Here is a 25,589-nt window from a genome sequence, read left to right as displayed (position 1 = left end):
CCATTTTTGCCTTCAAGGCCCTCCATCGAGTGGGGAAACCTGCAGGTGACGAGCGCAAGCCCCTGACTGAGTGGAAGGCACCTGGGTGTTTGCTGAGCAGCAAGGATGGAGAAGGCGTGCCAAGAGGAGACGGAGACCACAGAGGCAGCGCTGGCGTGGGGCCACGTGCCTGCCTGTGTGTGCAGACGTGTCTCCACACAAACACGTGCGTGGCCCTGTCCTCTCTTGCTCAGGGGCTCTCACCTGGAGCCATGGACCAGTGGACAGACCCTGGTGCAGCAGTGGAAGGTGACTGGTTCGGGCTGCGTAGCCCCGCCTTCCTCTTGCTTGCCTGGGCCATTCTGTTCTCCCCTCCTGGGGGTACGAGTGGGTCTGTCTTCCCAGACTTCCAGAAATCAGCCCCGGTCTGATTCTCTCTGGATTAGCTTGAGGACAAACTCATCATCCCTGCCTGGCCCTCCTCCCTCCCCCTGGCAGCCCCTGACCTTTTTACTGTCCTCTAAGTTCTGCCTTTTCTAGAATGTTATACAGTTGGAATCACACAGCAGCTGTCTCAGCCTGGCTTCTCTCACTTACCAACGTGCTTTTAAGGGTCCTCCACGTCTTTTTCTGTGTGACAGCTCATGTCTTTTTAGTGCGGAGTAAACTCCACTGTCTGGCTGGGCAGTTTATTCATCCGTCACCTGCTGGATGTCCATCACAGAGCAGTCCATCACCGAGCAGTCCCTCGGCTGCTTCCGAGTTTCCACAGTTAGGAATAAAGCTGTGATAAACATCTGTGTGCAGAGTTCTGTGTGGACATGAGTTTTCAGCTCCTTTGGGTAAACACCCAGGATCATACGGCAAGAGTGTTTAGTTGCGTAAGAAACTGCTAAACTGGCTGCACCGTGTGTGTCCCCAGCAGCAGTGAGGGCAAGTGCCCCCGGCTCCGCGTCCCCCAACATTGATGTCAGTGTGGCAGATTCTGGCTGTTCTGATAGGCGTGTGGTGGTGTCCCCGTGCTTAGAGCTGCGTCGCCCTGAGGACACATGCTGGAACCTGCTTCATGTGCTGGTCTACGTCTATATCTCCTTTGCGGGGTCTGTTAAGGTTGGGGGCCCATTTTTTAATCAGGTTGTTTGTTATTGTTGAATTTAAGAGTCTCGGTACATTTTTGGGTAACAGTATTTTATCAGATGTTGTCTTTTGCAAATATTTTCTCCCAGTCTGTGGCTTGTTTTTTCGTTCTCTTAACATCGTCTTTCGTAGGGCAGAAGCTGTTAATTTCAATGAAATGCAGCTTGTTCATTATTTCTTTCATGGGTTTTATCTACTGTTATATCTAAAAAGGATCATCATACCCAAGGTCATGTAGATTTTTCTCCTGTGTTAACTTTTAGAAATTTTATAGTTTTGCATTTTACATTTAGGCGTATGAGCTATTTTGACTTAATATTTTGGAAGGTTATAAGTTCTGTGTTGAGATCTTTTTTTGCATGTGGACATCCAGTTGTTCCGATAACATTTGTTGAAAAGGCTATTTTCCCCCCATTTTGTTGCCTTTGCTCCTGTGTCAAAATCGGTTGACTATATTTATGGGGACCTGTTTTTGGATGCTCTGCCCTGTCCCATTGGTCTGTCTGTCCTTTCCCCAATACCACGCTGTCTTTGATGACTGTAGTTTATGTAAGTCCCCAAGTCGGGCGGCGTCGGCCCTCTCAAGTTCTCTTCAGGACTGTGTTGGCTCTCCTGTGTCTTTTGCGTCCACGTGAACCTCGGAATCCGTTTGACTGGGGTTGCCTTGAATCTCTAGGTCACGGTGGGAAGAACCGGCATCTTGACAGTGTGAATCTCCCTGTCTGTGAACATGGAACATCTCTCCGTTTATTCAGTTCTTTGATTTCATCCATCAGAGTTTTGTAGTTTTCCTCATAGAGCGTGTACATACTTTGTTAGACTTATGCTTCAGTATCTCATTTTTGGGTACCAGTGTAGATGTTACTGTGGTTTAAATTTCAGATCCCATTTGTTTGTGGCGTGTGTACGGGAAGGTGACTGATTTTTGTGTAGTCATCATGTGTCCTGCCACCTTGCTGTAATTGCTTATTAGTTCCAGTAGTTGTTCTGGTGGATTCTTGTGGGTTTTCTGAATAGATTGATCATTTTGTCATCTGAGAACAAAGACAGTTTTATGTCTTCCCAGTCAGTGTACCTTTTTTTCCCTTTTCTTGCCTTATTGCATTAGCGGGGACTCCAGTATGGTACTGAAAAGGTATGGTGAGGGGCCATCCTGCGTTGGCCCTGATCTTAGTGCGAAGGCTTCCAGTTTCTCACCATCGAGTGTGATGTCAGCTGTAGGTATTTTGTAGATGTTCTTTATTAAATTGAGGAAGTTCCCCTCTATTTCTAGTTTACTAAGACTTTTCATCATGAGCGGGTGCTGGATTTTGTCAAGTGTTTTTTAACTGCATCTGTTGATACGATCAGGTAAGTTTTTTTTCTAGCTTGTTGATGTGAAGGATTGCGTGAATTGGTTTTCAGATGTTGGACCAGTCTTGCACACCTGGGATAAATCCCCTTGGTCCTTGTCTATAATTCTTCTCACACGTTGTTGGATTCGGTTTGCTAATATTGTGTTGAGAATTTTTCCATCTATGTTAATGAGACATATTGGTCAGAGGTTTTCTTTTCTTGTAATGTCTTGTCTGGTTCTGGTTTTAGGGTGATGCTGGCCTCATAGATGAGTTAGGAAGTGTTCCCTCAGCTTCTATGCACTGAAAGAGATTGTACAGAATTGGTATAATTTCTTTCTTCAATATTTGGTAGAATTCATCAGTAACCCATCTGGGCCTGGTGCTTTCAGTTTTGGAAGGTAGTTAATTATTGATCCAATCTCTTTAACAGAGATAAGCCTATTTAGTTTGCCTGTTTCTTCTTGAGTGACTTTTGGTGTATTGTGTCCTTCGAAGGAATTGGTCCGTTTTGTTTAGGTTTTCAGATTGGTGGGCATAGAGTTACTCAGAATATTTATTATCCTTTTAATGTGGTGTCAGTGGTGATATCCCTCTTCCTTTCTGATATTAGTAATTTATATTTTCCCTCTTTTTTTTTTAAGTTGGCCTAGCTAGAGACTTATCAGATTTACCGATCTTTTTAAAGAACCAGCTTTTGGTTTCATTGGTTTTTCTCTATAGATTTCCTATTTTCAATTTTATTGATTTTTGCTCTAATTCATACTATTTTTTTCTTCTGCTCACTTTGGATTTAATTTTCTGGTTTACTAAGGTGAAAGCTTAGATTATTGACTTCAGACCTCTCCTCTTTTCTAATGTATGCATTCAAAGCTACATTTCCCTCTAGGCATTGCTTTTGCTGCATCCAACAAAATTTGATAAGTTGTGTTTTCATTTTCATTTAGTTAAAAATATTTTTAAATTTTTCTTGATACTTCTTGTTTCACCTATGTGTTGTGTTATTTAGAAATGTGGTTAATCACTACACATTTTGGGATTTTTCAGTGAACTTTCTGTTACTGGTTCCTAGTTTAATTTTATTGAGGTCTGGGAATTGACATTTTTTGCTTACTTTTTAATTGGTTCATTTGTTTTCTAATTGTTGAGTTTTAAGATTTTTCTGTATATTTTGGATACAAGTCCTTTATTAGATATGTGGTTTGCATATATTTTTTCCCAGTTTGTGGCTTGTCTTTTCATTCTTTTAATGTCTGATGTTTGGATTATTATTGGTGTGAGGGTTGATTTGTTCCCTATGATAACTTCTGCTAGAAGCAGAAATCTAGGCTATTGATTTTTCTTTTAACTTTTATTTATTTAAGTGTGTTTTTTCAGGGCCCATCAGCTCCAAGCGAAGTAGTTGTTTCAATCTAGTTGTGGAGGGCGCAGCTCACAGTGTCCCCTGTGAGGATCGAACCGGCAATCCTGGTGTTAAGAGCACTACGCTCTAACCAACTGAGCTAACCGGCTGCCCCTAGGCTATTAATTTTTCTATGTTAATTTTGTATACTATTACTTTCCCAAGTCCTCAAATTGTTAGTTTTAGCATTGATTCTCTTTGTTTTTTTCCAAATACATTATCTGCAAATATAGCCCTAACTATTCCTTTCCAAGTCTTAGGCCTCTCATTGTTATTTTTTTGCCTGATTCCAGTGACTAATGCATTATCAGGTAACAGTGGAGTTAGTGGGCACTCTTTCTGCCTAAACTAAGTAAGGTACTGCTTTTGGGCTTGAGAGCGTGTGTGTGTGTGTGTGTGTGTGTGTGTGTGTGTGTGTAAAATCATGTTACCGTATCCATTAGTTCCTCTTTCAGTAAGTATTTTCATCTGGAGTAGATACTGAATTTTTCTGAATTTTTTCTGAATTTATCATCCATTGAGATCATATTTATTTTCCCCTTAAATGTGGAGATTCATAGTAATGACTGTTCTGGTATTGAACTGTCTTTGCAATCTTAAAATAAACTCCATTTGGTTATCATATTTATTGTTTAATGTGATGTTGGATTCTGTTTGTTAATATTTTCTGTGGTATTTTTGGATTGATATTTTAAAGTATGATGTGTTCTATAGCTTTCTTGTATTACGTTGAAGTATCATAAGGTTTACGTATTAATTCAATGTAGTTTTTCTTGCTTAATTTCACTAATCCATTCTTGAAAATCAGATATTGTAATGCGAGTCCCATTCCTCATTGTTTCAAATGGGAAAAATTGTAATGTAATATATAAATTATAATACATTGCAATTGGTCATCCTCAAAGTCCCCAACCAATTTGTTAAAATATAACTAAAGCACAGGTAAACACTGAGAAGTTAAAACTGTCATATTAGGACATAAAATGCTTCACACATTGTTGCCTGATCACCACAGTTAATAGCTATTAACAACAAGCCGTTGTGTTGGATGCCTGCTTCCTTGAAACTTACTGCACTTTTCAGAAACATCCATGTGTGATTCTGATAGTGGACCAATGAAATGGGAATCTGGTCTGTATTTTCCCCCACGTTTTGTTGTTAAAAATGTTGTTTGGACATTTGGGGATGTGTACATTTTCCTATGTACACATCAGCTTTGAAAGCCCTCAACATTTCAATGAGAGATATATGTTCTCCTGAGGTGTGCAGGTGGTAAAAACCCGGGGTGCTCTGCTGGGAAATGTTACCTAAGGAGCTGTCCTGTAGGATTTACCTATTACTGATTCATAAGAAGATTAGAAAGTTTTCTGTTTCCTTTTCTGGGATCGAGTAAGTATCATTTAGGATTACCTGGGTTGGTTGGTTGATTTGTTTTTGGTAGGGTAGTTCTTCGATAATTCCTGTATTTCTTTATAGATATTGGTCTGTTTAAACTTTCTTACCTCCTGAGATCAGTTTGGTAAATTATAATTTCCTTAGAAATGACCCATTTGATCTAGGTTTTCTAGTTTATGTACATAGAATTCTGCAAAGAACTGGCTTAATTTTTCTCAGTTTTTCCTTTCCTGTTCTTAAATTCTTTCACTTAATTATAGAACATAGAATTTTTAAAACCTTTTTATAAAATTTTAGCAGCAATTAAAAATTTTTTTTGTTTTTTAGCTTTTGTCCCCATCCCCCACCCCCTCCTCTTTGGCAACCATCAGCTTGTTCTCTGTATCTATGGGTCTATTTCTGTTGTGTTTATTTATTTATTTTGGGCTTTTTTAGATTCCACGTATAACTGACATCGTGCTTTATTTTTCTTTCTCTGACTCATTTCACTTAACACAATACTCTCTAGGTCCATCAATGTTGCAGAGGGCAAGATTTCATTCTTTCTATTGCTGAGCAATATTCCATTGTATAAATATATACCACTTCTTTATCCAGTCGTCTATCAATGGACACCTAGGTTGCTTCCATATCTTACCTATTGTAAGTGATGCTGCAGTGAGCATAGGGCTGAGTATGTCTTTTCGAATTAGTGTTTTGGATTTCTTTAGATAAATACCCGGGAATGGAATTGCTGGGTCAGAAGGTAGCTTTATTTTTAAATTTTTGAGGAATCTTCATACTGTTTTCCACAGCAGTTGCACCAATTTGCAAGCCCACCAACAGTACATGAGGGTTCCCTTTTCTCTGTATCCTCGCCAACATTTGTTTGTTGATTGATTGATGATGGCCATTCTGACAGGTATGAGGTGATATCTCATTACAGTTTTAATTTACATTTCTCTGATGATGAGTGACATTGAGTAACGTTTCATGTACCTGTTGAACATCTGTATGTCCTCTTTGGAAAAATGTCTAGTCAGGTGCTTTGCTCTTTATTTAATTGGATTGTTTGGTTTTTTGGCGTTGAGGTGTATGAGTTCTTTATAAATTTTGGATATTATCCCTTATCAGATGTATCATTTGTGAGTATTTTCTCCCATTCAGTGACTTTTCTTTTCATTTTGTTGATGGTTACAAAAACGTTCTAGTTTGATGTAGTCCCATTTGTTTGTTTTCTCTTTTTTTTCCCTTGCCTAAGGAGACATAGCCAAAAAAATATTGTTAAGAGCAATGTCAAGGAGTTCACTGCCTATGTTTTCTTCTCGGAGTTTTATGGTTTCAGATCTAACATTTAAGACTTTGAGTTTACTTTTTATATAAGGTGTAAGAAAGTCATCCAGTTTGTGGGGTTTTTTTTGCATGTATCTGTCCAGTTTTGCCAACACCAATTATTAAAGAGTTACACAAAGAAGAAGCTTAATTTAAAAATTTCCTCTGATTCAGTGTTTTTTCCTCGTCATTTTTCATCCTGTGTGTTTTTTGTTTTCCTCTTTTTTCTTGATAAAAAAATATTTTGTAGATTTTTATTAAGAAAAACCAGCATTCTAATTTGTTTATTAGTTCCAGTATGGTTTTAGTTTTTAAATCACTGCTTTCCAACTTTATTGTTTCCCTCCTGCGTTTTTTTGTTTTACTTTGTTGTTCCTTTTCTAGCTTCTTGAGTTGGAGAGTTAGTTTATTTATTTTATTTAATTTTATGATTTGATCATTTAAGGCTATGAGTTTTTCTCTGATTACTAATTTAGCTATAACCTTATAGACTCTGATATCTGTTGTGTTCCTCTCCATCAGATTTTAAAGAAATTATGTAATTTTGGTTTGTGTTTCCCCTAGGTGTTTATGGATTCCTTGAGATTTTCTACATAGTGAATCAAGTCATCTGCAAATGAACAGTTTTTATTTTTACATTCTGATATGCCTTCCATTTCCTTTTCTTTCCTCATTGCACCGGCTGTAACTTCAAATACTATGTTGGATAACAGTGTTTTGTTTCTCTGGCTTCTTTTTCTGTCTTTCTGTGGGTTACTTGTATATATATTTTAGAATTTATTTTTATTTATAGTATTTTTGAGTGTATCTCTTTGTTATTTTTGTAATGGTTGCTTTAGGTATTCACACATACACACACACACACACACACACACACACACACACACACACACCCCATATCCCAGTCTTCTAGAGTTGTCATTTTACCAGTTGGAGTGAAGTATAAAAATCATACCTCTCTTTTTCCTCCTCATGTATAATATAATTGTTTTAAATATTTCCTTTGCATATATTTAAAACCATCTCAGTGTAAGTTATAATTTTTGCTTCAACTTAGAAATTTAGAAAACTCAAGGGGAGAAGAAAGGTATTGTATTTACCCATGTTTTTACTTCTTCTATTGTTCTTTTTTCCTTCCTGCTATTCCAATATTTCTTCTTTCATAATTTACTTTCTGTTTTGAGGAGCTTCCTTGGCCATTCTTTTAGAATAGGTTTGCAGGTGATAAATTCTCTTAGTTTTCCTTCATCTGAGAATGTCTTGATTTTCCCTTCATTCCTGAAGGATATTTTTAATGGGTATAGAATTCTGGGTTGACAGTTCTTTTTTTTTCAGCACTTGAAAAAACGTGTGCCTCTTCCTTCTGACCTCCATGGTTTCTGATGAGAAATCCACTGTCATTCGAATTGTTTTCTTCTTATAGGTAAGATGTTGTTTCTCTCTCGCTGCTTTCAAGATTTTTTTCCTTTGTCTTTATATTTCAGAAGTTTGATTATGATATATGTTGGCATGGGTTTATTTAGGTTTATCCTGTTTGGAGTTTACTCAGATTCTTAAATTTGTAGGTTTATGTCTTTTCGCCAAATTTGGAACATTTTTCATCCATTATGTCTTTGAATACGTCTTCAGCTCTGCCCCCTTTCTCTTTTCTTTTCAGGACTCTGTTGACATGAATGGTGGTAGCTCTTTTGTTGTATTCACAAAGGTCCCTGAGGCTCTGTTCACTTTTTTCAGTCTGTTTTCTCTCTGTTGTTCAGAGTGGGTGATTTCTATTGTTCTGTCTTCCAGTTCATTGATTCTTTCCTATGTATCCTCCATTCTGATGTTGAGTCCATCTATTGAGTTTTTAATTTCAGTTGTTGTATTTTTTAGTTTTAAAATTTTTTATTTGGTTCTTCTTTATATCTTCTATTTCTTTGCTAAGACTTTCTGTTTCTTTGCTGAAATTTCCATATTTTTTCATTTGTTTCAAGTGTGTTTTTAGTAGTCTGTTAAAGCATTTTTATGATGGGTGCTTTAAATCATTGTCAGATAATTCTAACATCTGTATTATCGTGGTGTCTATTGATTGTTTTTTCTCCTTGAAATTGATATTTTCCCGATTTTTGGTGTGACCAGTCATTTTTCTACTGAAACCTAGACATTTTAATATTGTGTTATGGGCCTGTGAATCTTATTTAAATCTTCTCTCCTAGCTGGTCTACTGTGACACTGCTCCAGCAGGGTTGGGGAGCTGTCTCAATGACAGATGGGGGTGGACGTACAGGTTCCTCACTTGACCTCCATTGACACCAGTGAGAGTGGGCCTTTCCTTCCAGCTGGACTGAGTTGGGAGTTCTCGCTGCTCACTGGGCCTCCACTGATACCATCCCGTGTGGGAGAGGTGGGAGTGCTCTTTCTGCTCCCCACATGTCCTCCATTGACACAGCAGGGGTTCACCTCATTGCCTCTGGATGTTGATAAAAGTCTTGGCTTTCCACTAGGATTCACTCTGGCAAGTAAAGGGAAGATGCCTCGTTACTTCTGGGTGGTAATTGTAGACCAGGTTCTCCATGTGGTCTTGACTGAAGTTGCATGGGTTGGGGGTCTTATTACCACAGGGTGAGTAAGATAGCCCCACTTGGCTCTCTCTGATACTACCCAAGCAGGGGGTTGGAGCCCCTCATTACAGGCTGTCGAGGGTGGAAGTCCAGGCTCCCCAGTTGGTCACTGCTCATGAGTGGGGTAGGGCTGCAGTTTTTTCTGGTGTTTGGCTATTGTCTATTACAAGTTTCCTGCTGTTCTAACTGCACGGCTCCTGGTCCTGTCACTAGGGCGAACTGGCTTTTGTCGGAGCTTTAAAAGATCTGTGTCTGTTGGCATTCCTGGGTTGCTAGCTTCTCCAGCACCAAGGCTATATGAGGCATAAAAGAAAACCCAGAGAAGAAAAGCCTGCTGCGATATCATGTCTCAGGTCCCAAGGTTACCAGCCAATGTGCCTTCTCCGCTCCACCTTTCAGAATTTTCCTGGGTTTGCCGTGTATGTGGTATCCAGGCTTTTAGTTTGCTTAGTAGGGTGAATGGGGGCAAGGACTTCTGTTTCATCTTCCCAGAAGCTGAAGTCTCAAGTTAATTTTTATACATGGTGTGAGGTAAGGGTTGAGATTCTTTTCAGCCACCCCCCACCCCACCCCACCCCCGCCCATGGATGTTCATTTATTTCATTGCCATTTGTGGAAAAGGCTAACCTTTTCCCATTGAATTACTTTGGCACTTTGTCAAAAATCAATTGATGGGTGTAATTTTATTTTAGGAAACATTTCTATGATTATAGTTTTAAATGTTCTGTTATATTGTTTTATTTTTGTTTTTCAGACATTCTAGTTATAGAAATGTTGGATCTACTTTGCCTGTGTTCTGTTTTTCTGTCTCTCTGATCTTTTTGAAAACTCATTCCTTATTTAGTATTTTTTGGCTCATTTCATTCCCATATTTTTTGTCCCTTGCTCCACTTTCAGTCACACCTGTTTTCCCCTGGACTGCTTGTGATTTCTGAGATGATCTTGGTTTTCTCTTCTCAGACGATTTTGTCTTTTGTTTTGTTTTGTTTTGTTTCTCTCCTGGGTTTGGTCAACTCTCATCTCACACCTCCCAGTTGTCCATACATGTTCATTAGTAGAGATTTCTGTTTAATTCTGTTTACTCCATGTGGGAAAGTTATGTTACAGTTTCCCTTTGCTTTGCAGTTGTTTTTTTATGTGTAATATTTTTACTATCTGAAAAGTTTTCATCTTTACAATCCTATTTTCTTCTGACAGAAGATTTGTGGCGGTATTGGGTTCCTTTTTCTGATGGTGAGGAAATGCGGTGCATTTATCCTGGGCCTGCAGTTTCATGTGATTTTCTGGAGAGTAGGGGAGTGGTCTGGGTAACTTACTTGCTTTCTGGTGCAGCACCCTGTTCACGAGGATGATGAAATCCTGTTTCTTTGGTCAGTCGTGCCTGGTGGGAATGTCTGCCTAGTTCTCATTCTTTGATAATCTCCTGTCTCTAGAGGACCCAGGGCCTCAGCCACGTGTTTTTTCCATTCCATAACTAAGCCGCTACGTGTACCTCTTCTTTTCGAGTATCTCTTTTTCCTTCAGAAGCAGGATCTCCCCCAGGCCACTCCAGGCCCATGTACTTTCCAAGCCCTTCCTTTCAAGTCCCCAGGAGCGTTGCTCTGACCCAGCAGGTCTCAGTCCGTTCTCAGGACTCTCTACTCAGGCTGGGACCTCTCTTCTGATGAACACGAGTTGATGTAGTCCACGTCCCACGGCCACAAGGACCCTCCACACAGTCCCTGCCTGATCTGCAGACCACAGTTACGTGTAAATTCAGATTTGCAGTTTCCTCCTTTCCCACGTGCTGTCAGTGTGGACTGACCTTCCCTTATTTGCCATCTGGTTTTGGAGGATATGGGGAAAATGGAGTGTAATTGTCTATGAGTGCCAGCATCATTTCTGTTTAGTTCCTGCCGGAATTGTAGTTATGGCCACTCTTACATTTCTAATTTCCTTCCTTCCTTCCCTCCTTCTCTCCTTCCCTTCATAAACCCTTTTCCCCTAAAGGTTTGTCTATTTAAATAAACTATCAAAGCCTCACTCTGGCTTTCTTGATCTTCTCTATTGTATCTTTGTTTTCTGTTCTTATGTATTATTTCCTTTCTTCTACTTTTTAAATATGGTTTTGAATTTCCAAATGTCAGAGGTTTATGTGCTTTTTTTGGTTTGTTTTTTATTTTGTTTTCTGTCGATTTCATTATTCCTACTTGTATCTCCTTGTATTTTGTATCATTCATTTGGTTTTTATTTCCTTCTACTTGAAGAACATCTTTCCTAATTTATTTTAGTGAAGTTTGATGGTAGTACATTCTCTCAATTTGCCTGAAAAGTCATTATTTTGCCATTGTTTGTAGAAAGCTTCATTTTGTATGGAATTCTAGTTAGTTAATTAGATAGCTAGTTAGTTAGCGAGTTAGCTAGCTAGTTATTTTCTCAGCTTATGGGACTATTGCACTGTCCTCTGCCTCCTGCTGCTTCTGTTAAGAAACCAGTCATGCTTCTGACGTGTTCCTTTGTGTGGCTGTGTCCTCTGTCTGTGGCTGCTTACATGAACCCTTTTATTACGGACAGCCGGAACACTGAAAGTAGAGACACCAGTATAATGAACCGCCATGTTTGTCACCCACCCTCAAGAATCATCCACATTCGCCTGTCTTGTTTCACTTGTACCTTTTTTTGTTATTTTAGCAAAAGTGTGTCTGTGAGCACCTCTGATAATTAAGGGTCTAACAACCTCAAAAGCGTCATTACACCCAGCAATGTTGATTACAATTCCTTAATATTATCTAATATTTATCCCAAAATAAAAATTTACCAATTATTTCAGAAATAACCTTTTACAATTGATGTGTTTGAATTAAGATCCAGATCAGATTTACTCATTTGACTTTGCTTAATCTGTCCACGTGCTTTTTTACTCTGTAACAATTTCTCCCCTCGATTTTATGCATGCCACTCATCTGTTGAAGAGATGTGTCATTTGTCCTGTAGAATTGCCGACTTCTGCATGTGGTGATTGCATCACGATGTCAGTTAGTGCATTGTCCCCTGCATGGCCTGCTAACTGCTGCTCACTCAGGTGTGAGGCAGCCCTCTGAGCCGTGCACTATTGAAGTTGTGCTTTTGCACCCTCTTGTGCGATTCACAATGCTCAGCAGCTTCCCCGATCTTTACCCCCTAGACGTGACTAGCACCCTGTGCTTGTCACAACCAGAAAACGTCCCTGGGAGGCAAAGTCACCCCTGTTCGCGAACCACAGAGCTAGACTTGTTTGCAACCCAGATAAACTTCTTTGCAAGCTTTATAGGCGAGGGACTCACTTCTGTCGCTGGCACCAGCAACCCCAGTGTCTGGTGTCCTGCAGGGTCCGGCCTGACACGTCCGCTGTGAGTTCTACACCCGTCCCATTGTAGACACTGACTGTCACCCCAATTTCACTCGGAATCACCATTTAATGCTTTTATGATTTTGACTTTTTCTGTAAGGAAGCTCTTACCTCTCCAACTTTTGGATCTCCCTGAAATACACTTGTATTTATCTTAAGCAAGAGACATGCTCGTTCTGTCCCTTTATTTATGGGTAAGTTCTAAAAATTATGAGTTGACACCTTAGGAACTCCAAATATGACCAATGAGAGATTTAAGAAAGTTATCACCATGAAGTTTTGGATTTTAATGTGTTTGATGTGTTTCAGTCCTTTCAATGCACTGTTCCTTTTGGTGCTGAAATTGCCCCGTTTTTGACCCGTGGAAGCCTCTTACAGTTGGCTTTTTTGACCTTGTCACATGCCTGTAGTGGTCATTGGCAGCTTGCTGGTTTTCATCAGTGACCACATGTCGCAGGGCCGTTGTGTGCCTTTCCCGTCCCATACCTGGGACTGGCCATTTCTCCAGGAAGCGCCTTGTACTGGCCACTGATGTCCCTGGACTTCCCTTCTCCACCTCAGGAGGCTTTTGCCACCACTGCCCTCAGCCTCGGCCACTCGCCAAAGGACTGCCTGCGACTGCGCGAGGTGGACGGCGTGGGGTGCAGGCCGCTGACACCCAGGTGGCCCTGGCCAGTGCGCAGGTCAGGACAGTTGGCACTTCATCCACACCCCATGGGAACGGACCCACAGCGGCCTCCAGGCCCTGCGACCCGCCGCTCCTGCCCTCAGAGCTTCCCTTGCTTCCCGTGGGGACCCTTGAGGGCCTCACGTTGGTGTCCCAGAGGCCCCGCCTCCCTTGGTGACAACGGGCCATTGCCGAGATTTGCAGCTTTCAGGACTGCTTTTCCTTTTTAAAGAGAAGAATACATCATGTATTCTTTTGGTATTTGTAATTCAGATGTAAGATTATAGGATGTTTATCTAATTTCTTTGATTTTTGTATTTGTATCTTTTCTCCCTTATCCTGAAGATTTTGTCCTTCTACTTTTTAAATTTTTTTAGGGCAGTTTTAGGTTCACAGTAAAAGGGAGTCGGCCATAGGCTCCCGGTCCCCCCCACACACAGCCCCCTCCACCATCAGCACCCTCCCGAAGATACATTTGTTGCAGTCCGTGAGCCCACACCGACACATCCTCGGCACCCAGAGTGCACAGTTGACCTTAGGGTCACTCTTGGTGCTGTACATTATGTGGGTTTGAACAGACATGCGACTTGTATCCACCATTATAGAATCATATAGTTTCACTGCCCTAAAATTCCTTCTTTTTGTCGTTTTCCTTTGCTTATTGTTTTCAAAGTGGTATTCTTTGAAAAATTGTATTTTCTACTTATTTGCTCCTACTGGATAGAAATACAAATTTTTTTTCTCCAGCCACAGAGTTGCCGATCTTTTGTGTTACTCTAAATAATTTCTCTGTAGATTAGTTTGTTTTTTTCTATAGACACAGTTATGCTGCCGATGTACTTAATTTCTGACCCATGAACTCTTTAAAGTCTGTTTTTACATTTCCTATTATAAAAGTTAAATCTTCATTAACTATTTTGCTTCAGATTACTGCCTGATATTTCTAACTTAATTGCACCATGACTAGAGAACATGATCTGTGTGATGGTGCGGGGAGGTTTGCAACCCCACAATGTGCTTTTTGGACTATTGATCATTCTAGGTTGGTTATTTCTTTAAGAAACAAAAGACTCAGAAAGAACCTTTGACTCCCCACCCGCACTCCCCACCCTTTACCTGTCTAACGGAATTCAGATAGAAAAACCTGTTTAAAGGGAGGGAGCTTCATGAGTGTGGCAGACCCTTAGAATCCTAGCCAAGGCTGTTAGACTCCCCTCTGTATGCCATTGTTTCCGGGGTCCCAGCAAGATTTGTTTACATGTTTGCTCTTTCTGTGTAGTTTCCCTTTGAAGTCCCAGGCCCCTGACTCTCTTCCCCTCACTCCCGAAGGGCATATAAGCCTTAGCTGCCCAAGGTGCCCCTTCTGGTCCCATACTTAGGGAACCCCATATTTACTGTCCTCTGGGTGTTAACGAAAGCTTCACTAGAATTAAATGACAAAGTATTATTCAAGGGTCTTAAGATTTGCAAATCAGGAAACACTGCACTACCAGGTGGCACCCAGAGTGTCCTGAAGAAAACAGAAAAGCTGAGAGTTCTTGTAGTAAAAAGTAAATCCTTGAGAAGAATCGGTCCTGAGGTCTTAGCGTCTGGACTGGTCCGAGGAGGTCATTTCCCAGATGTCAGGCCGACTGGACATGCATGCGAACGTTTTCCCCCGAGTTCTACGGAGGGCTAGCTGTAGGAGTCACCTACCTCCAAGTAAGTGAGTTCAGAACTTTAAGTCCCCAGCGTTAAGGAAAGCAAAATCTCTTCCTCAGGTTTAAACTCATTGGGACTTAAGTCATTGTGTTAGCTTGGCTGTGGTGACTCCGTGTTGTTTCTTTACTCTTTCCTCAGTATGTAATAAATCTGGTCATTTTCTCCTGTTAATCTGTCTTGTGTTAATTTGATTATTAGTCCAGCCAGGAGAACTTAGAAGGGTGGAAGGAAAATTATTTTTTCTGCCCCCACAGCGGTTCCCTTTGAGACATATTTACAGCTGCTTTCTGCCTTAGCATGTGGCCAACATTTGTAAATGTTCCATGTGAGCTTAAAAGGAGTATGTTTTCTTTAATTTTGGGATGTCGGGGCTTTTTATGTTTGTCTGCTGCATCGTTTGTTAGCTGTATTGCATAATAGTCTATATATTTCCTAATATTTTGCCTGATCGACCCGTTGATAATTGAGAGAGGTATACCTTCTCCTGGTAGATCTGTCCACTCTTATTCACACATATATACACATATATTTAATGCAGTCATTTGGAATAGTGACATGTGCAGCTCAATAAAGAAAATAGTCTAACAGATGACGACGCACTGTCGCATATGTTTCTAAAATAGTAACTATGAGTGTTAGCCGTCCAAGGTCCATGCGCCTGATGCTTGGAAAGGCCAAAACTCAGAACATCAGAGTTTGGAGTCAGGAGAGGTTTATTGGTTGAGGACACGGGAACCACGTTTTGCCAGAGTTCGGGCTTCTTTTATGTCGAGGGTGAGGGATGGGAGGGGCTGTGCTTGCACAACTCCATCCGCCCGTGGACCCCCTAATGCCCAGCTCTGCCACCTGTGGCGGTGTTCTCCTGAGGACATCGCAGGTGGAACCAGGTGGCCTCAGACAGGCGAGCATCCCTCTGTTACTTGTGTTTCTAAATCTCTTTTGTGAAGACTTTTTCTTTTATTTCCTTTTTTAAAAAAAAACACGCTTTATTAAAATATATGTGTTTAATGTCTATGTTTTAAGCTACTTTATAGATGAGTAAAATTGTTGTTTCTTTCTAGAGCTGAACCTTTTGTCATCTTGTGGTGATTCTCTTGAACTAATAATGAGTTTTTTCCTTGAAGTGTATTTTTCCGATGTGAATATATACATGAGCTTTTTTCTTTTTAAATGAGCATTTGCCGTGTTATCTTTTTCTGTCTTTTGACTTGATCCTTTGCTGGCCTTATAGTTTAGGCTCGTCTCTTGGAAAGTACATGTAAGTGTATTTTTTAAAAAACCCAGCTGGATAATCTATGTTAGTCAGTAGTCAGGTTCAGTCTGTTTATATGTATGGTGATTACTTACTTGGATTTGCTTCATTCTTTGTAGATTCTGACTTTTGTTCCATTTTCCTGCTTTCCTTCATTTTTACTGTTGAATAATTGGTTGTTTATTTGCTTACGTATCACGTTCCCCCCAGTAGTGTAAACACTATGAATTCTACTTCTGTGTTTAGTGGCAGTCCTTGGGAGTCTAGCATTCGTCTTCCTAAGCCCCTGTGAGCAGCACTGACCCCTCGGCCCAGCAGCCTCGCTCCCAGCTTCTCATCACTCTGTCCAGCGTCGGACTCCTGCTCTGATCTCGCAGATTCAATGTCATCAGTATTATTTTGACTTTACAGAGACTATGTTTATTTAGATTCAGTTTCTTGGATTACTAATTTTTGGCTTACCTTTTGTTCTTGCATCTCAGACCTTCCTTTAACATTGTTTTCTGTCTTCGTGAAGTACAGGCATTTCTGCTATAACATAACATACACATTCCTGAAAATGCCATGACTGACAGTAGGTCTTGGAAAAACAGGCATGCGAGCACGATTCATGGTCTGTGTAGCTGCAACCAGATGACGACCCAAACTGAGAGCAGTCCTAAGAGAAATCCTGGAAGGCACGTCTCTGGGCATTTGCACCCAGCATCGAGGCTTGGCCCTGATCTCTCCTTCCAGATGGGCTCCTGGAGGGCATTTGCTGCGGCTACAGAGGCCGGAAGGGGCTTGCCTGTGGCTGGGGAGGGACTCATTTCTCTGTGCGTCGCCCCTCCTTTCCTCAGACTCTGGGTTTTTCCTCCTTCCCCAGTGAGAGTGCCGCCTTCTGCTCTTGTGCTGCTCATAGGACAGTGGCCTCAGGCAAAAGGTGGGGTCCCCTGCTCCCCAGGATGCCGCTTTGGTTTGTCCGGGTGTTGCCTCCCAGTGCCTGAAACCTTAGGGTATGCGTTTTGTCCAGTTCTTAGATTTGTTTTCAGTGGGAGGATGAGTCCACTGGAACCTTCTCTGCCACAGGCCATTGAAATGCTGGGCCAGTTTTATAGACTTTTATTGCTTGTTCTTTTTTTAAGATTAATTTTTAATTTTGTTACATGTTTATTTTTAGTTCTTTTATACTCATCTGTTACTTGTAGTTTCTGCTGTCTTTCACGTAGGGTAAGCGTTCTTCCTGTATGTTTGGTGATGTTTTAATTGGAGTTCATAGATGATTGACCTTAACCCACCTTTTCTCAGCTGGGGCTGAGATACTTGAGCCCTACAGAAAATGAACTGATTGATGGACTGCTTGTTCAGTTCTCTGAAGGGTGGTACATAGCTGGTGCCACTCCAGAAGTGGAGGAGAAAAAGGCTGTGTACACCGCAGATGGATGTCCAGAGACAATTGGGCTTAAATTCCCTTCAAGCTGAGAAGGGGACTCCATGGGTCAGATGGGGGCTGCTTTTGCCAGAGGACATTTACATTTGCTTTCCCAGAAGCTCAGGGCGCCACTGCCACCGGCTGGCCTCACTCTACCCCGTGGGGGCAGCAATGTAACAGGAAGCTCAGTCACTCGGTGCCTGGCAGTGGGCATTGGTGGGCCACGTGCTATCAGCTCCGCCTCAGGTTCTTACTCTGGAGAATGGAGACAGCAGTACCCGCCAGTGAGTGCCTGTACCCGGAGGAAGGCACTGTGTCCGCACGTGACTGCTTCTTGGTGAAGTCCCCTCCCTTCGCCAGTCCCCTGTGCCATCTTGCTGACTGTCTTCTATTTCAGTGATTTAATTGTTGTTACTGCTAAGTTGTGTGCTTTTTTTAGTAAACTTCTAACAATGAATTTATTTAGTCCTTTCTCATTTCAATCTCCCTTTTTTCTCAGTCTGCTTTAACTTAATTGACGTACTTGCTGTTGTAAATCTATTTCAAGAGAAGTATTTCCATCCAGGCGTTGGCATCTTTGTTCCACTTCTCTTGAGCAGCAGAACTCTTCATAGAGTACATATTTGTGGGGTGTGTTTTTTTGTTTATTTGTTTACCATTTTATTTATTCCTGAGTTTGCTTTATTGTTCTAGTGGAAGAGCCTGAAAAGCCATGGTTTCAAAATAATAAATGTTTCTTAATTTGAGAGTAATGCATGATCATCATGGAACATTTTTTGGATCTTAGACGTATAGTGAAAAGAATTAAAATCACTTTCAGAAAGCCATTCAGAGATCACCATTTATTATTTCGGTGTTCTTTCTTTCCCCATATATGTTGTTTTTTGTAGTTGAGCTTATCTGGGATATACAAGTATGTAGTCTGTCTTTTTTTTAACTTACCATATCGTAAGAATCTTCCTTTGTCATTTAAACTATTTGTAGGCATTTTTAATATCCAGCGTATGATGCTTCATGTGTACCGGGCATATGTAGTCAACACCCTATGGTTGTACATTTTATAACTTTTTGTTGTTATAAAAGTACTTAAACAACAACCACCTCAGTGAGTGCAGATGTTTGTGCACTTCCTTGGTTTCCTCAGGAGACAGGTTTTACAAGTTAAATCAACAGATAGAATTTTTCAGGCCTTTAAATAAGCATTTCAGACCAGCTTTCTTAGCAGACGGTGTAATTTCTGCCTTTGGCAGGGGACTCCAGTGGTGCCAGTGGGGAACTCCGATGGTGAAGAGCAAAGGTCATGGTCATTCTGACCCTGGGGATTGTGACTTGTGGGAACCAAGTTGGGGAGGGTATGCAGAGAGCCAAGGATGGTGCAGGGAAGGGGGAATGAGGAGTGGGGAGTAGGGTGGTGCCTGCTGGACAGCGCCCGGTGCTGAAGTCCTCCTTGAGCCAGCGCCCTCTGAAGTAAGCCCCTGGCACAGTAAGTCCCAGGGCCTTCCCTCGGGCCCTGAAGGAGAGGACCCCGGCGGGGTCTGACTGCACCGCCTGGTTCAGAGTGAGTGCACCTGTGGTCCAGGGCCAAGGTCCCCCAGAGGCAGCCACGTAGTATCTTTTTTCGAGGGGTGAATCCTGAACCAAGGGACGGGAGCCTACTGGCCCCGGTCTCTGGGGCTGAGGGGGACACCTAGACACTGGCTCCTAGTGGGGTCAGAGGCACCCACAGCCAGGGCACAGTGCTTGACCCTGGGGAAGTGAGAGGTGAGGAAGGATCCCTTCGGGGCTCTGACAGACAGCGCAGTCCTGGCTGTTACCTCCATCATGATCCGACATGATTGGAGGGCATCTCCTCTGATGCTGTGTTCTTAGCCACGTACCTTTTCCTGGGTGGGTCCACTTGCCTGTGGGGTTGGGGCTGGGAGGGCATCTGTTGCCTGGGTGAGACCTGTGTGATGTGACCTTTATGTGGCCACATCCCTAACTTGGCGGCCCTGTGTCCTTGCAGGTGGCAACGTGGACCTGGAAGGCCAAGCAGAGGGGAAGAAGGAGGGGGAAGCTGCTGAAGTGACGCACAGTGGCCCCCGACCCATCGTCCCGTACAGCTCCATGTTCTGCCTGAGCCCCACCAACCTGTGAGTCCCGGCCCTGCCCGTGCTGTGTGCCACCCCGTGGTACAGAGCAAGTGCTGGGGCTGACCCCCCGGGCTCTGATGCTGTGCACTTCATATGTTAATGTCCTGATATCACAGCAGCACGCCAAGCACATATGGTTGTTTGTCACTTTACACATGAGGACACGGAAGTCGTGGCTTGTCCACAGACACACAGACAGGCTGAGTGGTAGAGCCTGGGTTTGAATGCTGACAGTGCCAGAGCCTGGCTTAAACCCCTGCCGCAGCCATTGTTTGTCTCTGCACACACACCCCGTTCATATCCATGAGTGCACCCGTGCGGCATCCGTGGGCCTGTTTACCTACCCCGCAGTCACCATGGATTTCTGACCATTGCATTTGCCATCATTAGTGCAAGCAGTAGTTATGTGCCAGATGGCATTCTAGGCTGCTGGGGACACACCACAAAGAACAGAGCAGACGAGGGCCCCCTCCTTAGTAAGCTTCCCTGCTAGTGGGAGAGACAGGCAGAAAAGGAGACCAATATGGAAAGGACGGAAGATGTCCCATGGGGGTCAACACTAAGGGAACACAGAGCTGGGGGTGGAGATGCCGCTGTTGGGGCCAAATTAGGGGGAAGGTCAGGTTGGCATCGGCAGGAGGCGGGGTTGGAGCAGATGTGTGAGGGAGGGGCTCAGGGCAGCAGGGTTCCGGCTCTGTGCATTGGCTGTCCGTCCTGCCAGCCCGTCTGCCTTCCGCACCCCGCAGCCTCTCCCCTCAGCTCCTCCCCTCCCCTTCACTGAGCACAGGTACTGGGAGCCTGTACTGCTTTGCTTAGGTTTGGGAGGGAAATGGTGCTGGACACAGCTGGCCCCTGGCTGTCACAGTGACCGTGGAGGAGGGACTGGCTGTGTGCCCAATCAGTACAGGGCTGCAGCCGCTGAGAGGGAAGTCCTGGTGTCTGGGAGCAGGTGGGGAGAACCAGGGGAGCTGTCCTGGAGGAAGGCTGGGGCCCAGCTGAGACCTGAGGGGAGGAGAGTTAAGGTGAAGAGGGAGCAGCCTCTCTGTAGAGAGGAGAGAATTTGCAGCTGTCCAGATGTGAGTGGTGCTGGGCTCAGGGCACCTGCAGGTAGAATTGGGTGAAAAGACACAGACTTACACGGAGGCTATCAGGTGTCCTATGGAGAAACCAGACGCATAGGAGGTTGTGAGCAGTTAGGGAAAGGTGGTGACACAGCCTGGCTGCCCTTCATCAGAGTCCTTTGGTGGGAAGACTGGTGACAGGCAGACCCCTTAGTAGGTGGTCTGTTTTGATGGGGCAGTCATAGTGGAGAGGTTCAGAAGTGAAATGTTGGGGAGAATCTGCAGAATTTGATGATAACTTAGATGTGGAAAGGGAGGCAGATGTCAGGGATGACACCCAGAGCCTCTGCTTGGCAGCTGGGTCCTGCGGGGCAGCCAGGGTAGGGCAGCCAGGGTAGGGCCCGCCCTCCTGAGACGCACCTGCCAAGTGGATGGGGAAGGGAGGGCCCAGCAGGGGGCGCGCGTGGTCCTCCCTGAGCGCCCTGCGTCCCCAGGCTCCGTCGCGCCTGCCACTACGTCGTCACCATGCGGTACTTCGAGATGGTCATCCTCGTGGTCATCGCCCTGAGCAGCATCGCCCTGGCCGCTGAGGACCCTGTGCGGACGGACTCGCCCCGGAACAACGTGAGCCGCCGTCAGGGAGCGGAGGGCAGGGGACGCCCCGGCTGCTCGGTGCCGCCCGCAGCCCCTGAGGTGGCCCCCCTTCTGGTTTCAGGCCCTGAAGTACCTGGACTACATTTTCACAGGCGTCTTCACCTTCGAGATGGTGATCAAGGTGAGCTGTGCGCTCGCCGGCCGACCTCAGTGCTTTGCTCATCCTTCCTCGTGACTGTGACCGACCCGGGCTGGGCCGTGACCTCATAGGAGGGCCTGTGGGGACTGCGCCCTGTGTGTGCGCTGTGTGTTGTGGGAAGGAGGCCCCGTTCACTGAGGACTCACCCCAGCATCGCATGAGCCTCAGGACAGCTCCCCGCCTGCAGCGCCTTGTCCCCACCGCGCTTCTGACCTTCCCGAGGGGCCTCGGCAGGGAGGCGGGCCTCAGCCACAGGGCGTGTTGCCAGCGCCTGGGAGGGCAGTCGCGACACTGCAGTCTCTTCCTGAAAGTCAAGGGGACGTTAACACCTTGGCAGGGTCCTACGTCCCTGCGTGGTACTCTTGACGCGAGTGGGGAACAAAGGCCTATCACACAGGTTCAGACAGAGTGATGAGTAACAGGTGTACTTGGGAGCCAGTGTCCCTCCAGAGGCCAATGCTCTGGTCAGCAAAGAAGGTTATACATAATAGAATAGAATTTAATAATGAACCAAGTTCTAAAGTAAATCGGGATGGAGGAGGTCCCTGGTCTGGGAGAGGCGACTGTGTCCCCGTAGGGTCTCAGGCGAGTGGGTCTTGCAATAAAGAACTTCCGAGAGTCCGGGGGTATCGCAGCTTGCACCTCGCAGAGGGTCTTAGCCAGAGCGCACAGTCAGACCACTCATGGCACTCATGGCTCTGGAGGTCTGCTTTGATCCTCTTTTCTTTGGACTTGTTTACTTCTTAGGTGAGAACCAGAAGTTGTTTTGGTGAACATGTTTACCACTCAGTTTTGTTATGCTCAGCTTCACACATAGACATGTTTATTTTTACTTCAGTCTTATCAGTCTCACATGTGCAGCCATAGTCCTGTCCCTACTAGTAAATAACTTGTTTTGCAAACCTCAATCCCACATTTTATATGCTGTATACAGGGCGGGGCCTTGGCAGGGAGGAGGGGCCTCGGACAGGGGGTGGGGCCTTGGCAGGGAGGAAAGGCCTTGGGCAGGGGACAGGGCTCAGGCTGGAACTTGGACAGGAAGAGCCCACACAGGGCTGATGAAGACTTTGCTTTCAGAGGGCTCCAGTATTTGGTGGCAGATGAACCCCATTTCACTGAGACTTTTGTGTTTTGTCTGAGCTCCAGGCATCGCTACCTTGTCCATGTGTGACAAGTGGCTGTTGTGTGTTCAGGTGTCTGCATGTGCATCCGTGTGCATTATCTGACTGTGGTATGGCTTACTGTGTGCTGTGCATGTGACTCAGGGTGGCTTTTATTGTGTGTGTCCACATATCACCCTTATCTTTGCAAACTCCTTGCGGAGGTGTTGTCATCACAGTTTACAGACGTGGAAACAGGCTTAGAGACATTGTCAGAGCTCTAGGAGTGGCAGAACCACGTCCCTGTGGATGCCACCAGCACTTTGTGCTCATGCAGGGTCTGGCCAGGTGTGGGCACCCTGGGCTGTGTGCCTGCAGCCCAGGCTCCAGAGGAGGTGGGGGCCCAGGCAGGATCTCAGCCAACATGACCATGTCGGGATCTTGGGGGTCAGTGCCCCCCCGCCCAGTTGGGGTCCAAAGCCCATGACGACCTCAGAGGACGTGCCTGGGCCTGATCCCCTATCCCTAGGAGGGCGTGAGCTGGAGCGGCACCCTTCTCCCAACCCCACGACTCTGGGGTCTGGCTCTGCCTCTGTTCTGAAGTACTCTGTACCCCAAAATGTGTCTCTTCCCAAAGATGATCGACTTAGGGCTGCTGCTGCATCCTGGGGCCTACTTCCGGGACCTGTGGAATATTCTGGACTTCATTGTGGTCAGTGGGGCCCTGGTGGCGTTTGCCTTCTCGTAAGTACCCACACGTGCTCTGGATGTGACCGGGGGCAGCCCCCAGATCCGCAGTGGGATGGGCGCTGGGCACGGAGCAGCGCTGGCACCAGGGGCATTTGGAGCCGGTCCCCCTCTGCCTGGGCCCCGGCTGTGGGGTTGGGAGAACCTCAAGGCCCGCTTGTTCCTGACGCGGCCTTTGGTCTGAAACAGGGCGGGCAGGCCTCTGGCTTATTTGGCATCTGCCCCTCCCCGTCTTTCCCAACCACTTTCGACTTTCGCTCCCCAACCTCAGCTGTGTTGCTTAGCCAGCAGGTGCCTGGGCATCTATCCAGCGGGTGTTGGGCATTTTCTCTGGTTCCCTAGTGAGTGACGCTCAGCCCCGTTGTGTCTGGGCCTGGAGTGGCTCCCCCAGTCTGCGTGGCAGTGGGGGTGAGTCATGTGTGGATGGCCTGGGTGCAGCTGGGGGAGACACGGGTAAGTGGTGGCATGAGACGCAGGACAGGGAAGACCCGAAGGGCGCAGGTGCTGAGGGCCGGGCCCCTGCGTCCTCTGAGCCCGCGGGAGGTACGTGCCTCCTCACTGACTCTCTTCTCTTTGTCTCCCTGTTGCTGGACTCTCGGTAGGAGCTTCATGGGGTAATGCCTTCCCTCTGTTCCCTCTTACTGCCCCACATCCGGGCACACAACAGCCCCAGGGGCCTCCTCCTCCCTCTGGCTGCATGCTGCCAGGAGCCGTATTCTTAGGCCATGAGTCCCTGCCTCGCCTCTGGGTCTCTGCGGGGGCTGAGTGGGGCTGGGCATGGTCATCCCTTGGTGAGGGGGTGCCCGTGAGCAGATGTCAGACTGCCTGCTAGAGACTGGGTCAAGGACCCAGGCCCTGAGGTACTTTCCTGTGGGTTCCTTTCCAGAAACAGCTTCCCTCCTCCTTTCTCTCCACATCTCCTTGCAGCGCCCTGCATCTCCTCTTTCTGTATAAAAGAGGTGACAGCTTTTCCAGTGCCAGTGAGGGACTCTGGGAGTGAGAGTGGGGATGGGGTGAGATCCAGTTGCGGTCTCAGAGCAACAGAAAGACCCTGAGCTGGAGGACAGCAGTGCGGCCTCTAGACATTCAAAGCATACACGGCCCTGGGGGTCCCTCCCATGGTTCCAAGGAGATAAAAGCAGCCTCTCGTCCCCTGTCACCCCTTTGCCTGTGCTGGTGTCTGGTGGAAGCTGGTTTGGGGGTGGGTGTCAGGGCACTAGGCTTTCCCACCTGGAGCTTGGAAGAAGCCCCAGCAGGGTCCTGAGGGAGAGGGAGGAGCCGGCCAAGCTCTCCTTCGCCATGGAGCTGCTGCCTGGGCCTCCAACTCACTCTCCCCAGAGCCTGGTGGAACCCAAGAAAGCCCATTGGGCTGTGGGCTGCCCTGAACTTGGGGAAAAGTGTCCTTAGAGCAGGATGGACAGGGCCTGCAGTCCTGAGCCTTCAGCAGCCCTTCCCTGCTCAGTGGGATGTGGCCTTGCTTCTGCAGGTGGCCTCCCCAGCCCCCAGAGTCTGCCAGCCTGAGGGAGCCACCAGGTCCGCTCTGGCTTCCTCTTGTGGTCCCTGATCTGGTCCCAAAGGTCCTAGACCTCTGAGCCTGCTTCTGGTGCCTGGAACTTTCTTGACCCGACTTCCACTCTCAATCGCTGGCCTGCCCCTCCCTCCCTCAGCTCACCCTCCTCCCTCCCTCAGCTCACCCTCCTCCCTCCCTCAGCTCACCCTCCTCCCTCCCTCAGCTCACCCTCCTCCCTCCCTCAGCTCACCCTCCTCCCTCCCTCAGCTCACCCTCCTCCCTCCCTCAGCTCACCCTCCTCCCTCCCTCAGCTCACCCTCCTCCCTCCCTCAGCTCACCCTCCTCCCTCCCTCAGCTCACCCTCCTCCCTCCCTCAGCTCACCCTCCTCCCTCCCACAGCTCACCCTCCTCCCTCCCTCAGCTCACCCTCCCTTCCTCTCCCTCTCTCCCCTTGGTCCGTTCTCTGTTCACCCTTGTCTCTTGCATTGCCTCTGTGTTCCTTTCTCTGTGTCCATCGACTGGTCTCTTTCTTACTCTCCTCTCCTCCTCCCCTCCTCCCCTCCCTCTAGATGCCCCACTCCCCTCCTCCTGTCCTGCTGTGTTTCCCACCATTGGAGGAGTGCTAGGGCAGCGGAGAGAGGGCAGGCACGGAGGTCTTGACATGTGCCCCTTACTTCCCTCTCTCGGGAG

General features: G+C 45.8%; 1 protein-coding gene across 7 annotated transcripts in view; it reads left to right on the top strand.

The window, feature by feature from the left end:
* Positions 1-25,589, top strand: part of CACNA1B (calcium voltage-gated channel subunit alpha1 B) — a 167,752-nt gene that overhangs the window by 89,530 nt on the left and 52,633 nt on the right. For all 7 annotated transcript variants that reach the window (XM_088792970.1, XM_088792972.1, XM_088792971.1 and 4 more), the window contains 4 exons: positions 19,562-19,688; positions 21,244-21,373; positions 21,465-21,524; positions 23,280-23,386. In XM_088792970.1, coding sequence (XP_088649096.1) covers positions 19,562-19,688; positions 21,244-21,373; positions 21,465-21,524; positions 23,280-23,386 — 424 coding nt within the window. The remainder of the gene's footprint in view (positions 1-19,561; positions 19,689-21,243; positions 21,374-21,464; positions 21,525-23,279; positions 23,387-25,589) is intronic.

This window comes from Rhinolophus sinicus, chromosome 16, assembly GCF_057876585.1.
Source record: "Rhinolophus sinicus isolate RSI-liver-muscle chromosome 16, RSI-T2T, whole genome shotgun sequence".
Classification (NCBI taxonomy): domain Eukaryota; kingdom Metazoa; phylum Chordata; class Mammalia; order Chiroptera; family Rhinolophidae; genus Rhinolophus; species Rhinolophus sinicus.
Note: the sequence above shows the minus strand (reverse complement) of the source record. Positions and strands in the feature narration are given on the sequence as shown.